This window comes from Chaetodon auriga, chromosome 5 (genome assembly GCF_051107435.1).
Source record: "Chaetodon auriga isolate fChaAug3 chromosome 5, fChaAug3.hap1, whole genome shotgun sequence".
NCBI classification, from domain to species: Eukaryota; Metazoa; Chordata; class Actinopteri; order Chaetodontiformes; family Chaetodontidae; genus Chaetodon; species Chaetodon auriga.
Window position 1 is genome coordinate 27,384,793 of NC_135078.1, and position 18,923 is coordinate 27,403,715.

The 18,923-nt window shown below is 46.7% G+C and overlaps 1 protein-coding gene across 2 annotated transcripts in view; it reads right to left on the reverse strand.

The window, feature by feature from the left end:
• LOC143321433 (transmembrane protein 132C) overlaps positions 1 to 18,923 on the reverse strand; it is a 124,157-nt gene that overhangs the window by 16,035 nt on the left and 89,199 nt on the right. For both annotated transcript variants that reach the window (XM_076731771.1, XM_076731772.1), the window contains exon 5: positions 4,281 to 4,424. In XM_076731771.1, coding sequence (XP_076587886.1) covers positions 4,281 to 4,424 — 144 coding nt within the window. The remainder of the gene's footprint in view (positions 1 to 4,280; positions 4,425 to 18,923) is intronic.

The following is an 18,923-nucleotide window of genomic DNA, read 5'->3' on the forward strand; positions in this document are numbered from 1 at the left end:
GCTGTCTGACTCCTGCTCTGACACCTTTTCCTTTATCCTGTGTGGCTGCTGGAGACGAACTGATATAACCTTTGTGGGACTTTGGCTGGCCTGAGCTGCAGACGAGCACCTCCTGCTGCAGGTGCCCTCCAGACCTTCGACGTCCTGGTGCCGGTCCTGAACTCTCCAGCGGACGCGTGCAGGATCGATGGGTATTTTCTCTACATTTTTCCAGCCAATAAAGAGCACAGAGCATACGTAGCAGTGCTAATGCTGCACGGCGCTGCAGCCTAACAGTGACAGAGATGCTTAATGAAGCTTCTGAACATTTCTACAAGGGCGGCGCTGCTCCCCTGGCTGCAGTCAGTCATGGAGCAGATTGGGCTCCCAGTGTGAGCGTGTGTTTGAACTGATAGAGACGTCAGAGGAGTCCCTGCTCCTTAGCGGCCCTCGTTGTTCGGCTCTTTCCCTCTTGCTGCACTCAGCCGGCTGACGGCCTCTTCGTCTTTGACTTTCCTCACAACTTGGGTCTGTGACGTGTGACGAGCGTCAGGTCGACGGCGTCTAACAGGGACGTGAATGATCAGTACAGTCAGTTTAGGGAAAGTGTGTTAAACGAGTGGGATTTATTAACATGCAGCTCATTAACTACCTGCTGGCGTTTCTTTGATCTCCTCCCAAACGATCTAAGCAGAAACAATTATGGAAAACATGCATGGAGCCATCGCGGCACATTACGCTGACGCCGTTACGCCGTCCTGCTGTGCTGTATTATTGGCCGACACAGCTCCAAATCAATATTAGAACATACAAAGACACCCCCAATTAATCAGCGGTCCCTTTAACCCCTTCTGCACCCTCTCGGCGGGAAGTGCGTCATGGCGGAGCCAGGGTGGGACTGTCTCTGCGAATTACACCCCCACCGTCATTCTGATTCACAAAGTATCATAAACGTCCAGGAGGATCCGCTGCCACATTAATCAGACACATTAGGCAGCTAACGGGAGAATACTTACAGAGGACATTAAGGCTGTCTCTGGATCTAGCCCAGGAAATTAACAGCTCACCAGACAGACAGAATCCACGGCAGATATGAGCGATGGGAGAAGGGAGCATGACGGCGGGGTGAGCCCGTCTCCGGCTCGTACACAGAGTTGGCTTGACAGAAGCAATTAAGCCGCTCAGACTCCTCTGCATAAGCTACAGCGCTCATTTCAATGCGAGAGGAAGGTCTGTAAATATTCTAACAGCCCTGCTGGAAGCAGCGGTTACGCCGTAAGAGCCCGCTCATAGCATGACCTTGAGTGAGTACGTTCCACGGCTAACATGGAAACGCATTAATACAGAACATAACTGTGGAACGTGTCTGTGCTGTTGATTCGGCTGTTTCTGTATTCTTGTTATGAGCGAGCGACTGCAGCACATTTTCTTTCTGTAAAAAAGAAAAAAAGTTTTAGGAGTCAAAGGTAACGACAGAAACAACACGTGCCAGAAAACGGAAGCATGAAGAGAAAGTTTGGACCTTTCTGTTGAAAGAGTCACACAGAAACAAGGAAAGTGATTCATTTCAAACTTCATTCTCATCGTTTTAAAGCTGCAGTAAGAGTTTATTTCACAAACTGTGATCACGGCACCGACTCAGAACCCATTACATTTCAAAACGTGATCTGTGTCCACACTTGTTATCCAGATCAGGAAAAACACGTCATGATGAGAACGTGATGGGATGTGTCTGAACACGTGTGGAGGCAGTGGTCTACAGTACTGCAACACTCCAGGACAAACGGAGTGTTTGTATGCAAAGAAAGTCAGAACGAATTCACAAAATAATGAAGAATTTGTCAGAGAATTCCACAGAGTTCATAAAGTTTCTCTAAACTCAACAACTCAGACTTTTGAAGGCAGTCTGGGGCTGATTTACCTCCTCTGAAATGAAGTGCAGGTTTTGATCTTCATGAGGATACAGAGAGCGCACTAAAAACACCAGCTGTAAACACAAAGACCGGATCATTTAGTGTCTGGAGAACTTATCTGAACACAGATCTCATTTTAATAAAATGGGAGAGAAACGTTCTGATTCATTTGGCGTCATGTTTGTGGCCACCAGGACAACTTAATCCAACGTTCACGCTCTGTTTTTGGTCTTCACCGTCTCCTGAGAACCTCCTCCGCACCGACTGCACACCTGTTAGCCTTCCGTTTCTGTCCATTCTGACAATGCTGGTCTGTTTGTATGACTACAGGCTGTCCTCCAGCGTCCTCTCCTGGAGCTAAGAAGCCCCTGATAGAGCTGCGTGCTTCTGGAAGATGAGACCCTCGTTCATTCTCGCTGCTATAATCTCTCTTTAGCTAGTTGCTAACCTTGAACAGGTGGAGGACAGCGGCTGAACCAAAACAGTGAGCTGAAAGACGCTTGCCTGCAGGTTCACCCCTCTAAAGCGTCCTCGCTGCAGCACACAGAGCTGTAACATGACCGTACATGTGCAGTATAGCATATGAGCCATTAGATGCTCCTGTAATCCAGCTCGGTCTCAGTGAAGCGGGCTTTACACACTGGCCCTAAATTGAGCTGTCAAAACTATAAACCCACACAGAACAACATGTGCATGCAGAATAATGCAGCTTCATTTCAGCCTATACACGTCAGATGAGATCTGCTGAAGCAACACACTCCTGCAAAGAAAAAGCATGTGACCTGAGGTATTTCTTTCAAATTCAGCATAATTATAAGGCCACGAGTGGATAGAAGAAGCATAATCTAATGTGTGCAGTCATTCATTATTCAGGTTTAATGTCACTGTGTGTTTTTGCTAATTCCCCAGGTCAAAATTAGATAAATTAGTCATGTTTACATACATGATTAGAACAGAACTCTGCAGAGTGAGCTTCCTCTGACCTCCAGATATCAGCGGCGGAGCTGTGGCTTCTTCTTAAACATCTCTGGGGTTTAATTTCCCTCTGGAACTCACTTAACCGTCCCCCGACTCGCTCATCACACACGATAAAGTGGATCGATGTGGCAAAATATGCTCCTCTACTTTTGATTTTGTTTCATTACGGCTCATTAGCGTACATTACGCGGGTCTGACTCGCTGCATCCTTCCATCCTTTCTGATCTCGACGGGCTGACACGGGAAGCGCGACTGGAAGGAGCTCTCGGCGCAGCGGGGAGCTGTTTCTAGATACTGAGCCTCTTGGAAACAGACCACAGACAATGTCATATTTCCTCTGCTTTTCCTTCTGTAGATCATTACAGAGTTCATTGAGATTCTGCTGGAGAGCGACTTCTTTTGTTTGGAGAGCAAAGCCGCTGATACCCGGCTCCATTTTCTAACACTGTAAGGGCCTGTTTATTCTGCCGTGCCTGGTGCCCCAGGTTTGAAAGGGGCTCTAAAAATAAAGGAAAACTTGAGCAACCTGTCAGCAGTCACTGCATATCAAACACACACTTTCATGTTGTTTGCTGGTGTTTGTTTATCCTTTCTGGAGGATTTATATAGATGTGCTAAACATAGAAAATCTTCTCATCTATCCTTCACATAAGCTTTAATGCATTGTCTGTAAGGCGTCACAGTTCCTGCATGTGTCAGTCACTGAGTGCACGTTTGTGAAGTCACTTTGATTTGATGTTAACTAAGAGCTGCTGCGCTGAGCTGCTCTGATAACCAGGATGGACTCTTCTGTAAACAGACAACACTGATTCAAAATGATTCATTCATTGGTATATTAATATAGAAATATATGGATATTTAATTAATATGAACAGATTAAAAAATGGGTCTACATGGATCACTTCACTGACTTTTAACTGCACTGAGATGATGGAAGAGGTCGTTGAAAACCATCAGCAAAAATGGACTTGAAGTCAATCGAAGGCATGCTTTAGTAAGAGAAGTGATAAAACCGCAAATTTTAACTGAATTTACAGAAAGAAAATGCAAATGAAGATGCGTTTCTATCCACTATCATTATGCAAATATTAGGAGTCGGGCGCATCGAGATAAACAGCTGGTGGAGCCAATTTTCCAGCCGGGCGCCATCACAGAAGAAGAGAACACAGCGAGATGACGTCATGAAAAGAGCGCCAGGCAGAGCTCAAACGGTGGAAAACGTGACGTAGATCTGACATTTGTGTTTGTGAAATGAGTTCATTTGAGGAAGGTTAGAGCCTCCTCATGGCTCCACACAGACCAGAGTTCTTTCAGATGATTTTCAGCACCTCCACCTGCTTTTACGCACACATTAAAAACATACATTCACTCACTCTGCACTCACAGAGGCTCGCTTCTCAAACGGCTCACCTTGACCACGTCCTCGTCTGTGGAGCGGCACTTGACCGCCTCGGACACGTCGATGACCGAGGCGTCTATTCCCACGGTCACCACCTTCACCGGCACGGCCACCGTCTTCCCGGTCAGCACGGCGGTGTTGAGGATCTCAGAGTCCTGCAGACGGAGGGAGGGAGATCAGCACAGACGCACTGAGAATGACCTAAAGAGGCTTTGCACAATCGCTACTCAATTAGGGATTATTGGGTAAATGAGCAGCACTGCTGGGTGGACAGTTAATGAGTGATGGCAGCTGGTGTGACAGCAGCTCAGAGAGCGTGTTTCTGTCATTTAAATTCCTCCGTCAGGTCCGCTGCTCATCTTCAGTCTCGTCTGGTTTCTTTTAAAGAGGCAACGTGCAGCATTTGGTGCGCGTTGAACTTTTGAGTTTCTAACTTTCTAAGTATGAAATTAAGTGCAGCTATGTGAGGGTTGTTTTAATTATTGGGAAAGTAATTAGGAAGAATACAAAACACTGAGATGCTCTAAAGGTAGCTAATTGATGAAAATAATTCGATTTTACTGATTTTACTCATCGTTGACATCATTGAATTGACTGAAATGCTAATAATTAGATTTCATGTTGGAAATTGTTGTTCAAATCTGTGTCACTCACTGTAGTTGTTCCTGTTTTAATTTGAAGTTTTTCACCTTCTTGGATTCGGTTTGTTTTACTTCCTGCCATCAGTGTGTCTGCCGCAGCGTCTCCGCTGGCCTTGCAGCCGTTATTGCTGCCTCTGCGTTTCCTCTGACCTCCTCCTGCTCTTGGATTTGATTCTTGTCTAACGCTCTGTAAGCTCGATGCTTTACTTTTGACTCTTGGACAGTTTTCGTGCTCAGCCTTTCTGCCGGCTCCTCGTCTGCTTTGTTTGCGCTGACTGCCTGTTTCTTTCACGACCTCGAGCGTTTAAGTAAACTCGGGAACTTTTTTGGGCTTCAGTCTTTGTGTGATCGCTGCTGCGTTTGAGTCCTTTTGAGTTCTGGCCTTCACAGAATCATTTGCCGCTCTGCTCACACACATCACCAGTAATGAAGCCGGGGTTGATCCAGCTTTTATTCATGTTGTCCTGGATCCGCGGCAGTTTGAAGGCTCTCTCTGCAGCCTCCGTGGCGGTAGTGATTGCCCTCCTTGTGCATGTGTAATTGCTCAGTAAGAGCGCTGCCAGCCGACGTCTCAAACTCTGCCTTTTACTGGAAGACACAGCGAACGCCGCTTGGCCTCTTTTCTCTTCCTCAAAGTTAAAAATCCAGCAATCATCGTTTACAGGCATTAAGTATACGATCATTGTTAATGATGATAATTCGTTTCATTGATGGGGGCTTTGCTGACAGGAAAATGTAACATATGTTACATTTTCCTGTAAGAAAAATACAATAAGAAGGTAAAATAATAAGAAGAACAGTGCTACCCTACAACGTTAAGACGAAGGTTTAAAGTTTTCAACCAGTGAATTACGTAACAGACAGGTTGTGATACCTCGATCTGACATGATAATAAGCACTGCCACAAAACTTAGAATGACTGAAATGCAGATAGTGTGCTCTGTGTTGGCCGACCTTCAGTGTCCAGCTGTGCTCTGACAGCTGTCTCACCCATTAAACAGCCTTATACATTGACACAGAGGGATTAACTGAACGCATTTCTGCTTTCCTGTGTGTCTTCTACTAATATCTATGTTAGAATCTACATGTAATATCTATTAATACACACATAAAGGCAGTTTAACCTCAATGAAATCGCTTGAAGTCCACTGGAGTCAAACGCTAAGACTAACATGGTTAACAGGAGTTTATCTTAAAGTGACCAGACGTCCCGTATGAGAGTCCTGAGACTCGACAAATATCCGTAAAACACTAAAATATTCATGTTTTCACACCAATTACACTGCTTGTTTTCAAAGCTGACATACGTCTTCATATTCTGTCCCACTGATTATCACCTAACCCAACATTAAAACATGAATAACACACCACACGTCTGAACTCAGCACTGATTTGTCTATGGGTGTGTGTGTGTGTGTGTGTGTGTGTGTGTGTCAGTCATTCAGTGTGTCGCTGTCAATGCTGCTGCTAGCAGTGAGTCATCGGCGCGCCAGGCTGCGACGCCTGTGGCTCTGCTGCGTTCATGGTGTTGAAGGCACTGGAATAATCGTCCACCTGTCCTAATGAAAACGCCTGTGACAGGTGTGCACATGCATGAACCTGTGGTACACTTAGGGGTCCTGGTTTGGGGGTTTGAAGATATGCTCACCCTACTTTAGTAACTACCTTGTAGGAATAATGAACTACCAAGATGGCAGTTCGGCTGCGGCGAGTCATGGCTGCCTCACCAGGTAGCTTCCACCTCACACAGCTCTCCTGCTTTAGCTTTTAGTTGGTTGTGTGATGCATTTTGGCTTTGTGGAGCAGGATCATAAGACTTAACCTGCCAGGACTCTTTCAGGAACACTGGGTGTAAATTAGCACTTAGCGGCTAATCGGCTTGAGGCTCTCTGTAAAAAGCACCAATGCTGCGATTTGCCCTGGACTGTATTAGCGGTACTCTCAGCGAGTGACCTCTGTGGTCTAGACAGCCCTGCTTCTTTAAGTTCAACGGCACAGCTTCATCACTCTGAACATAAATCTTAACCTTTCATTACACATACACACACGCACACACTGCGGTATTGTCACAGTAGATAATTGGGGCCAATTAAGATGAGTTTGAGTTAACTTTTGCTCTCTGAAGTCACCCGTGCACATTGGATTGTCTCTTCCGCTTATTCAGCCCAAAGAACTTGCACTTCAATTACACAGATTGCTATGGAACCACGGGCAGCACATTAAGTAGCTGCCATTGAGGTCAAAGTGTACTTCTAAATACTTGTACTATACCACGAACGCAGCCTTCTTGCTGTTGGGGAACTGGAATGACTTTAGCTAATTGTACGGCGTGACAAAAGTCTCTCATTGTAAGCTGTTTTCATCCTGCTTCGGGGATGGTCTTACACAAAAGCCCCGCTCACATTTCCTTAATTTCAATGGGCAGGAACCCCAAGAGTCTGTTTTTTTTTTTCTTTATCGGCTGTATTGAAGTTTTGCAGCACTGAAGACACTTCACTGCTATTCTACTGAGGCGGCTACAACTATTTTTCTTCTAACAGAGGAAATCTGACTCCAGGGTGATGCCGGTGGAATAAAATGTCGCATTCATTTCGAATAATGTCGCCGAACCTGACAAGAGCAGACGGGGCCAACGCACAGGGCCTGACTTCCTGTCGCCACATTCACGTGTATGCCGCTGTAACGGGACGTACACAGGACGTGCACATCCTGTTAGCGCGGATCCTAAAGGCTCTCCTCTGTGTTTGTGAGCTTGTGAATCGACGCCATTCAACAAGAGAAAAGGAGGATTAAGTTTGGTTGAAAGGAGCCCGGTCGTTTGTAAGCATCAATTACTGAGGCCGTTCAGCTTTGGAGTGAAATGATTATTAGTTGAGCCAAGAGATACCAATGAATCACAAAAAAAACACTTAATCTTCAAATGGCTTTTCATTACAATTTTATAGACTGTGACAGTGTTATATAGCAATAAACCCCCCTCTCCCCGTGCCGCTGACTTTGATTCAATTCCCCTTAAAATCGAGGGTTGCTGTAAATTAATTCCGCGTCTGCTGGGATTCCTCCATTTCCAGAGGGTCATCTATAATACATGATGGGGTAAATGGCTGGGACCCGGTGAAGGCGGAGGATAATGTTAGATTACAGCAGCTGGAGATGACCCAGCAGGTTGAGAGCAGCAGAGAGCAGGGCCTGGCAGTAATAAGCCACAGCGGGATCCTCCAGTGATGCATCAGTGGTCCACACTCAGACACAGACAGCACAATTAAACATCAAATGGAGGCCAGCGGTGCACATCAGCAGCGTTACTCTTACAGTAAGCGAAATCTGGGGCCTGTGAGGCTGGAAACATGACCAGATACAGCCTGAGATGCTTTTTAACCATCGTTCTGCTCCGGCTTTGTTCTTCCAAAGCTTCATTTTAGAGCACTGAAAGGTGCATCATGCAGTGCTTTTAAGAGTGTCGCTTACAGGACATAAAGATGTTGTTAAACACCATGTTTTCATCCGGACTGTGTGCAGCAGTTTCCTTGAATATACAGAATGTTCACATGAGATCAACACGCTGCAGATGAGGTGCAAAGTAAAAAGCTTTACACATGGTAGAAACTGCAGCGCAGACTGAGCTCGTTGGTAACGTCCCCATTGCTCACCATTATTATCTGTTGTTTCAAGATTAACGTGGCAGTGACTCGTTAAGAGATAATCCATGAGCAACGGCGACGGTGTTGAAGCACAGTCCACCACGCAGAGTGCATTATTTATCAGTAGTGCAATGGTATGAATGGATTATTTCACTTATAGAGCATCACTGACTTGTACGGTGGACTTTATTGCATGTTCATCGGGGCAGTACGGAGTCGCACTGCTTTTACCAAGGCCAAATCAGGCCTTCAGGGCAGCAGAATGCCTTAAAGCAAGACGTTAACACATGATTTACGGCCCCTCGTAGGACCCTCTTTAACGAGGGTCCTCAGGATTATGTAATAATGTTCAGTTAAGACCCCCATCGTTATGTGCTTTTCTTGGTGTATACAGAATTACTGAGCGCCGTGCAGAGGTAAAGAATCCACAGCCTGAAGCACCTGAGACCTGCAGCCTTCACCTCTGAGCACTGAGGTCAGTCAAACACCTTCACTGAGGAGCAGAGCTGTGTGACGTCGAGCAGGTGTTCACGTGAACCGAGCTCAGTTTGTCTCATCGTCCTGTCCTTCACGTCTCTGCACCCCCACACTGACATGCATGCATAAGAAGGCAGATAACACTCATCTGTAACTGTATGTACAAATGCACTTTTTCCATATGTTTCTCTGCATACTGCAGAGCTTTGTTGTTCATTTGATTCCCAACTGTTGATGCCGGTGTTTGTGCTTTAGTTACGAGCCAATCTGGGCCTTCAAGTCTCACAGATAGGAGTCTTTTTGCTCAATAATCTGTGAGAGAACTGCCTGTCTGCTTTATCAGGGATCTCTCTGTTAGCATTCAGCACGCTGCTGTGGCTGGTAATGTGCTCTGGGCCGTAATTTCTGCCTGTGTCTCGGTTGGATCTGAAAATAAGTGAGATTTATGGTGTCAGCCTGAGTGACACCGGCAGCATGCGAAGTAGCGAAGCTGCCCGTCCTGGAGTTGCGATTAGCCTCTGCTGCTGCCCTGCACTAACACATCCACATTCTGACCCGACATCGAGGCTCCGGCAACAAATGAACAGGTCAAGCACAGTGTTGAGTTGGGGATCTTAGGGCTTGCATTATTCATGGGGCAGCAGAGAGAAGAGAAGGTGGTAAACAGTGTATACACTTAGTGTGTACACCTATTCATGTCAGGCCGGCATTGTTGGGGCTGAGCTGAAGCCAGCGAGCTGTCCAAATAAACCCAAACACGCAAGTCGAGGCAGTAAAAAACCGAGAAGCCATGACACCTAATCTGGTGCTTTTACCACCGTAATTGATGACTTATCATTGCACACGAGCCTCTTTATGATCTTTCATGTCGTTTCAAGAGCAAATGCATTAAAAAGGGGCAGTGAAGTATGCCAATAGTCAACTAACCTATGGTAAATGAATATTCATAGTTCTGATAAACATTTTCATCTCTTGGTGATAAACTGTGCGTACGTGTGAGGAAACTGAAATGGGAGTAGGGGGATAGTGAATTATCTGCTGTAGACATTAAATGCCACTCAGACAGTGTCCTGAAGCTATTAAGCAGACTAAAAGAGACATGTCCTTTCATCAGCTCCTCTCTCCACATTGTGCAATGCTCAATGTGGCACTTCCTCTCTTCTATTCCAGTGGGCGTTTAATTGGCTAGAAGCGAGAAACATGGAGGAGAGTGGGAATAAAGGCCTTGGTAGCACCATGCAGAGCGATACATCACCGCATGACAGCGCATTGAAGTGGTGGGATGGTTGTGAAGCCAACACACTGCCTTTTAATGAGGGTCTCTCTCTTGATCCCTTCTCTTCCAATTCCTGCTCCTCCAAGAATGAGCCAGTTCCTCCCTTGTCTTCCCTTTTCCCTCTTCCTCGTCTCTTCCCCGCTGACTGGATGAAGGCGGCTGCAGTGCGTGGCGCACAAAGACCCGTCTCCAGCGGGTGCCCTTTCTGAGGTACACGCCGGTCAGAGATCTGATCTGCTCATTACTGTTGGCTGTGGCTGATTTACTTGATGGCGGCTATGATAGTGGACCTGCTCCAGGAAGTGTCGGCTTAAAAGGGGAGGTGGCGGGAGATCGCGGCGAGGGTCAGGTGGACGGGACGAATTGGTGCCACTTCAGCAGGTACCTCATTAAAAAATTAAGAGACCTTGTAGAAAGGGCACTTTATTCCCTGTCACAGCAGTGCCAATATGAGAATGAGCTGAATTATTGCTGGGCGCTGTAATAGAGGGGTGGAGATATGTGGTCACACCTAAATCACGCCTGCCCGTAGCTGCCAGTACTTCCTAATGGGATGCTGATTGGTCAAAACCACAAAAGTGCGTAACTTGAGTGAGATGGATTCTCGCTTGTGTGATCTTATGAGAATCCAGGTAACTCTAAAGCTCATGAACACGTTATACCTCGTGTCTTTGATTGATAAAAAGTTCAGGTTTATGGGGTTTATTTGGTGCACCAATCCAAGAAAAAGTGCAGCAAATAGCCCCCCCCCCCCCATCACACCACCATGTGTTAGCCAGCTAGCTCTTTCCAAATGCTTCCAGACTTTAAGCAAGCTAAGCTGACTGTCTCCTGGTTGTAGGTTCTTATTTACCAGACAGACATGAAAACGGTATCAAAGAAAGAAAATAAGCATATTTTCCAAAATGTCAAACTCTTCCTGTAAGGAGGGATTAATTCTCCCACAGAATCCTCGTTGCTGCTCAGACTCTTTGAGGCCCCTCAGAGAACAGAGCCTTTCCACCAAAACATAAATGTATTACCATTTGCTTTCAGTGTTCAATGCCTTGACGCACTCTAAGTGTCTCTGAAATGAAAGAATAAAGCATTTTGCTTCTGAATGTCTGACCTGAATTTTACTTTTGATGACCGAGCCGGCGCGGTAAGACAGAGAACATCAGAGGACGGGATGATTAGCGCTGATTCAGGACCCGAATGTGCCGCATCAACCTGAACAGAAACTCGTGGTGGAATGATTTATGTCGTATTGTTGCCCTCACAAACTTCAAACGATGACATGTGGAGACCTCCCTCTTCTTCGTCTGAGCTGCTTGGCCAGTTGTGCGAGAGGATTCGCATGACACTTCATGGACGGTATTGATGTTTTAGTCACAGCGAATCGCTCTCAGCTGTAAATTATTTATGATTGCACATGATTTACGAGTAAACTTTGACTGTGGGGAACTGTCACAATGACACTGCTGACGGGACAAATCCCCCCATAAATATTAATCACTTTATGAACTGTCCCTGATCCCTCAGTCAACATGGGTTGTTGACAGTATATTTCATTTTCTACAATGCAAAGAGATTTTATCGAAGGGTCTATCTTAAATCTTATCGAGTGTAAATATTTTACTTTCACAGGAGACACACAGGATGTAAAGGAAGACATTTTCTGGGAGACAGTCGGCCTATGAGCTGCAGCTCTGGTGCTCTGCGCTGCATCCACGAATCCTCAGGGCATCTCTCGTAAACACGCCTGTCCATAACATGAGTCCATTAACAAAGAGCTTATTAGTTTCTGCACTTTCAAAACAAAGTTAGGAATTACTGGACTGGCGCTGGAGGGACGGAGACACCCTCTACGGCTCAGATGCCATGAATTGAACCTCATGCTGTGGAAAGGAGTTGTGAATAAAACATGGCTGGACGTGGAAGTACAATATTTTAAGTTTATAGGACAAATCCCCTGCTATTCTCATGAATACAATACCTGTAATACATCTGGATCAATGGGTCAGGAGGGAGGAGCTGGCGTCCCTGGTGAATTTCAAACAGCCAGACTCTGGAAGAACCAAGGTCAGACACCAGGGACACGAGCAGCTCTGTGCTCACCTGGAGATGAGTGAGCGAGCTGCAGGGGCTCGGGGAAGGGAGCCAGCGGCCGCTTTGACTGATGCTGGCTCTGATACAGCGATGTCTCTCTGGTGCCCCCGCTGTTTGCCCATTGAGCCGGGGCCCGGAGGCCAGAAGCCAAGGAAACAGCCCTGCCCGCGCCAGTCTGCTCAATTTCAGCCCGATATCTATTACAGTCGGACGATCGATGAAGAGTTCTTCACCAACAGCCAACCATGCCTGTGGGAGATGACCTCCTGATCTCTGTCTGATTTCTTCACCCGGCTCTGATCGAGATCCATACTGCCAGCTTAGCTTGGCTTAGCTTGGCTTAGCTGCCCTCTGGACACGGACCTCTCTCAGCAGGCACAAAGGTCAGCTCCACTGTAGAGTCCATTACCGCTAAAAAATACACACATTCCTCTCAAACCTCAGCGGGCCGGGATTAAAGTCGGAACGAACAGAACTGGGTCAGAACGTGGGAAGTTAACAATTACAGGGAGACGTGAGATATGGACATTTACCGATCCGTCAGTCTGGATCCTGCCCTTCGCTTCATCCCCCCATCTGTTTCCTCGCAGTACAAACGAGTTCCACCAGAACTGACGGGGTTGAGAGAACGGAGAGGGCTGCAGTGACGGGGATGAAGGTTCACAGCATTCAATTAGAGGCACTAGAACATAAGTGGTTCCAAAGGGTACAGGTCTAAAGCATTTTCTGTAGGCACACAGAATAAACTTTACACGAGTGCAGTGTTTACTGCATGAATCACGAACGCGTTGCATCATCTTGGGAGAATTGCCACAGCGAAGTAAACAAGTAATCTGACCTCACGGCCCGAGGAGCTTTCTTTACGGTGACTGATAATTCTCTGATGTCACCGTAATGAGCGAGCACCAAAACGCATTCATCTACAGCTTGAGCCACGTACCACACACACAAAGAGAGGTCGCGTGTGTGTAAGTTTTAAAGGTCGTGAAGCCGTCCCACTCTCTTTCAGCCTTTCCATCACAAAAGCGTTCAGTGTACTGTCTTCCTGAGTGACTCTGGAAGAATTTACCATTAAACCTCTGCGTATCACCCACTCACTCTCTCACTGTACATGCAGGAGTGTCAGTCCTTCAAAATATGTCCTGTGATGGAACGCGGAAAATGTTAAGCCTAGGACTCGATGGCGCTCTGGATTAGGTGACCATTTGTCACAATCTGTTGTCCCATTTGGTTTTACATGTAGTACGCCACACGTGAATACTGCAGCAGCCTCAATTAGTGCTACCACTTCATCATCAGCCTCTAAGCTGTAGTACATGCTAATGGATTGCTCGCTTGGGGTCCATCCATCAGCCCCTTATTGTAAACTGTGTGACTCATGCGAGGTGAAAAAAGTGCTGTTTTATTCTGTTCCACTAAAACACTGGAGGCATGCAACAGAGACTCAGCACTAGTGGAACAGAGTGGCTGAGGTTATTAGATGAAATAAGGTGCTTTCAAGCAAGGTGTATAGCACATCCCCTTTTGATAAACAGCTTGCATGATATTAGCGGCGCCCCTGCAGCGGCTCTGCAGGATTAGCTGGCATACAGATGCTCCTGTCTGTATGTCTAACTATGTGTTTGATGAATGGTCAGTCAGATCTCACTTGCCCGGCAGAGAAGATGCGCATTGCAACGGAGGGAATGAAATCGAAAGGAGTAAAATGAAACATTCATTGGAGGATGTTGATAGATGACTTTATCATGTGAGTGCAGAAGTGGCCAGAGAAGGCCAGGGTGATGATGTATTGTTTAACGATATATGGGAGCGGCATGTGAATACAAACGGCTGCTTTCATTTCTCCTCATCTCTATGCCCGCGAACGCTCGTGTGAGCGAGCACAGTGTGGTGTCTCGGCTGGAACAGGAAGACTGATGAGTCCAGATATGATGTATGCCCTGTCCTCCTGCTCCCTCTCCATCACCAGGCATCCACAGCATGGGTAATGATGATGAGGGCAGCCCGGACAGGAGCGCATTACTTCACCATGCTAAAAGATAATGGACCAGCCTCCTACTGTGCAGGGGAATCTGCTCCGGCATCCAATTACTGCCTTTAAGATCCATCTCAACATGACCCAAAAAAACACACAGCTCTTTCACACTGTAAGGGAAACGGAGGATGCCGACAGGAGGAGGCGGGGGTGACGAGGGAGGCAATTAATCTACATTGTTAATATATTAATGTATGTTTGTCTGGAGCGTGCAGAGGAATATAGGAGGAGAAAAGAGGTAACGACAAGACGAGGCAGGACAGGCGAGCGGCGTTACAGCCGGCAGGAAGAGTTCTGAGGCGTTTCCTCGCTCTGAACTGACTGAAACTTTTGAGTACTCTTTTCATTTTCTGCTTTAGAAATAATTGCTGCATTTGCAGAACTCCTGCTCGGTGGTTTGAAATTGGTGACAAAGTGGCGAGCGGCGCTCTGAGCCCTCCCGGTGCAGGTGGGTCTGTGACAACACACAGGCCTCTTCAAAGGCAGCAGGAAAAGAGAGCTCATCTTTCAAAACCACGTCGCCGCTCTCCCGGAGGTGTCACCCGTGGCAGAGCCCATCGCTTGGCTGGGAAAAAGCAATAAAAAGACCTTTTTATAATAATCAATTCCAGCAAGGGTGCGGTAATTTAGGACACGCCATAAATGGGCGCAGGAACGGGTCTGAGCAGGCGCTGAGGTAACAGGCCATAAATGTGATCAAACCCTAAATAAGCTCCCCATCACTGATGGTCATTAGCTTTATTACATTACAACCTTCGGAGACATGGTCAGTTATGGATCCTCGTTCGGTTTATGAGATTATTTCTGGTCAAAACACAATTACAGCAGCGTCTCCATCACTCCAAAATACAGTCTAGCTTATTAGACTAATTAGTGCTAATTACAGATGAAAGGACCTTCCAAAGCAAAAGCACAGACTTGTTGTGTCAACAGAAGCCTTCAGCGCGCTCTGTGAAGTCTCGCCTCTCAACTCGATTAAAAAGACTTCGCCGTGCGTCTCCCGTCTCCGCTGCCTCTGAAGGTCTGCTTTTCCTCTGCTTTGCTTCTCTGTCTCCAGGCTGAACATTTGATTTGCTGTCCACATCACTGATCAGGACAAAGACTGCCAAACATGAGACGACGCTAACGATGACAGGCCGCGTTACAAAGGGCCTTTGGCCGTCTTCACCGTAGCTAATTGCGAAGGCAGCAAGACAATCATATTTCTTTCAAAGCTGCATTAATCAATATGTTTGGATATTAACACTGTCTATGGAATGACGCTAACGCTGCTGATCCCGCCGAGGATCGACGCCGCAGACTGCAGCCCCGCTGCAGGCTCATTACTTTGGCTCTCAGAGACCCAGACGTTTGTTCTCAGGAGTTAGGGGATGAAACAAGAGGCCAAAGCAGGAATATCAGACTCGTCTTGGACCAGCGGTGAGAAAGAAGACTCTGACGGGAAGTCAATGCTGCTCTGCTCCTGCTGGCCGACTAAGTAACGCTTAAAGCTTGCCAACAGGGATAAATTGACATATTACAGATCAGCTGGTGAAAACTGCCTTACCGCAAGTCTGAGACATTTCCACAGCATTTAAACATCACCTCCATGACAATCTGCACTATGAGGGTGTAATTTCCAGCAGGAATCTGGGGAGGGGACATGTCACAGAGCAGCTTTTTAAGCTAGTTCAAGTTTTAAGCTACACGGCTGCCTCGTGACTTAAAAACCTGCAGCACTTGCATCCAAAGCCAACACATGAAGATGCTTTTCCTTCTGTAAGGCTTACCGACGTGAACCTCAGAGCAGTGGAATCATATTACGGTCAGGCTGTTTTTTTTTTCTCACTGTGCATCTGGAGAAAACTAGAGGATGATTACAGCAGCAGTCTGGAGCTGAAATAGCAAAAACATGATGCTGGATCTGGACTGCTGTGGGCAGACGTCACTGACTTATTAGCTCTGACCTCGACTCTGCGTGGCTCCCTGATGATATTCCCATACTGCAGGATTAAAGTGGCCCCTTACAGTAACTCAGCATTTGTTTCATGAGAGCACACATGTGATTATCATACGTTCTGTCCATCCACATTTCATATTTCAAGTCTCTGCTGCATTTCCTTCGCCGCTGCTCTATTACAGGGGCTGCAGCTCTGTGTGCAGAAACCTGTTTTCCATCGGAATCACTGAGTCTGTTTTCCCCTCGGTGGAGGCAATGTGGTGATGGGAGTGTGTGTGTGTGTGTGTGTGCGTGTGTGTGTGCGAGGGTTTGACAGCCCTGCTCTTACATTACCTTACTTCCTCTTTTCTACCAGTGTAGCGGGGGAAGGGAGAGGAACTTATCTGTGGGCCTTTCATGCCACAGTGATCCCAAGTAATCTAATTCAGCCTTCCTCTTTCTCGCTTGTGTGCTCCTCTCATATTGGTGCATGCAGATTGCAAAAGCCTCATGTGCATGTGTGTCTGCGTGTGTGTGCACAGGAGAGAGGGGAGAGGAAAGGGGGACAGAGGAAGACAGAGTTAATGAGTTCTGAATGTGTCTGCATGCATAAGTATTTGTGTTGTGTGTGAAGTGGCGTGGAGTGGCTGGAGACGCTGTGCACCTTGGGAAGCTGTCTGTGCAGGAGAGGCACTCGGAAGAAAATTAAGTAGAAAAGCGAGGAGAGCGCTTCACGACGGAGCAAAATAAAATGAAATAAAGTCGTCCCATCAACCTGTTTTCCATACGAGCCAGATGATGAAAACGTTTGAAACGCTCGTATCAAAGGTGAACGCTGATCGGTGAACTTTATCCTTTTCAATACACTGTGTACACACACTCCCTGACATGACAGCAGCTGCTTCACTGACTCCCTGACGGGCCTCCCAACAGAATGGCAAATCAAGGTACGGAAAAGGGAAAATCAAGCCTTTCTGCACACACACACACACACACGCACATATTTCCATCACATTATGAGACTTCCACTCATTTCCTGGAGACTTACTCTCACCATAACCACAGCAGCCACTTGCTGCCCCCCCCCCCCAACCCTTAATCCAAACCAAACCCTACCCAAAGTCTTCACCCTTAAATGTAATGATTTATGTTTCAGGGACTTGGATTTTGTCCCCAGAAGGAAGGTGAGTCCACACAATGTGACTCTGTAAAGAGATTTATGTCCCCACGGCACGAGTAGCGCACACACACACACACACACACACACACACACACACACACACACACACACACACACACACACACACACACACAGAGCACATCATCTGTTTTAGTACACATGAAACACTATTCATCTTGGCTCCTGGGAGGCTCCTGCCTAAATTATCCTGTCCCTAATTGATTTAGCCAAGTTTAGCAAATAATGTAATATCAGGTTAATTGAGATGGATATTTGCCACCGTGAAAAAGAAAAGTTAGATGATTTATAGAGAGCCGTGAAATCCTTCTATGTCAAAGCAGCTGAATATTCAGCGGCTTTAGAAATGATGGATGAGAGCATGTGAGATCTTACAAAAGCATGTTTTACACAACAGCCAAATCAAATCAGCCGTGGAAAGATTTTACTTAAAATATGTTTCTCATTCAACAGGCAACAGCAAATTATTTTTATGAGCAGAGATAATCATGCAAATCATCTTCGCAGTCAGTGGAAGATGTGGGAGCAAACTGTATATTCCTGGAGAAAAAGGCGAGCAGGCTGTTGGTACATCAGTGACACGACGTGAGAAAAGGAACTCGAACAATACCGCGGCATTAAACACAGAGCTCGAATTATCCTGAGACTGGATCAGTGGGTGAGGATGCGCCGCGTTCCTCTGAATCCAGGAACAGCCACCCACGCGCATCTATCATCTACACAGCCATGGGCAATACTTAGAGAATAACATTGACACAACAGTCAGGTATGTATCATGCAGATCAGAAGCACCGAAATAGAAATGAATGCAATTTTTGTCTTAGTAATCAGCGCTGATGTGACAGCACGTCTTTCTCTTTAGGCAACACAACTGATGTCGCTCATTCTTCCACCTGAGCCTTCCTGGTCTAAATCAGACGCGGCGCTCTCCGGGCCGCCGGAGAGCTGCAGAGATGTGTGAAACGCTCTCTGTGTGAAGTTCTATAGGGGGAGCTTTGCTTAATCTACACACAGAGTACCTGCACCTCGCTGAGGGAGACAGACAGCTCCAGGCTCGCCCTCAGGCCAGAGCCAGAATCTAGACCCCATCTGACGCCTGCTGGGAGCTACAGATGCTCGCTTCCTGCCCCGCTCCTAAAAACACTCTGCGGGCACAGGCCCACATTACAGCACTGCCTTATCTGTGGAAGCAGCGCTGATGGAAGGAGTACTCAGATCCTTTGAGCTGAAGTGGAAACACAAGCCTGGTTTTAAGAAGCAGGGACGCCGTGTGAGCCGTGAACGAAACAGACTTTCAAACGAACTGTTTACAGGCGACGGATATGAAGCGCTCCCAAACACAGCTGCTAGCATACTTTAGATTTATTCATCCAATCATGT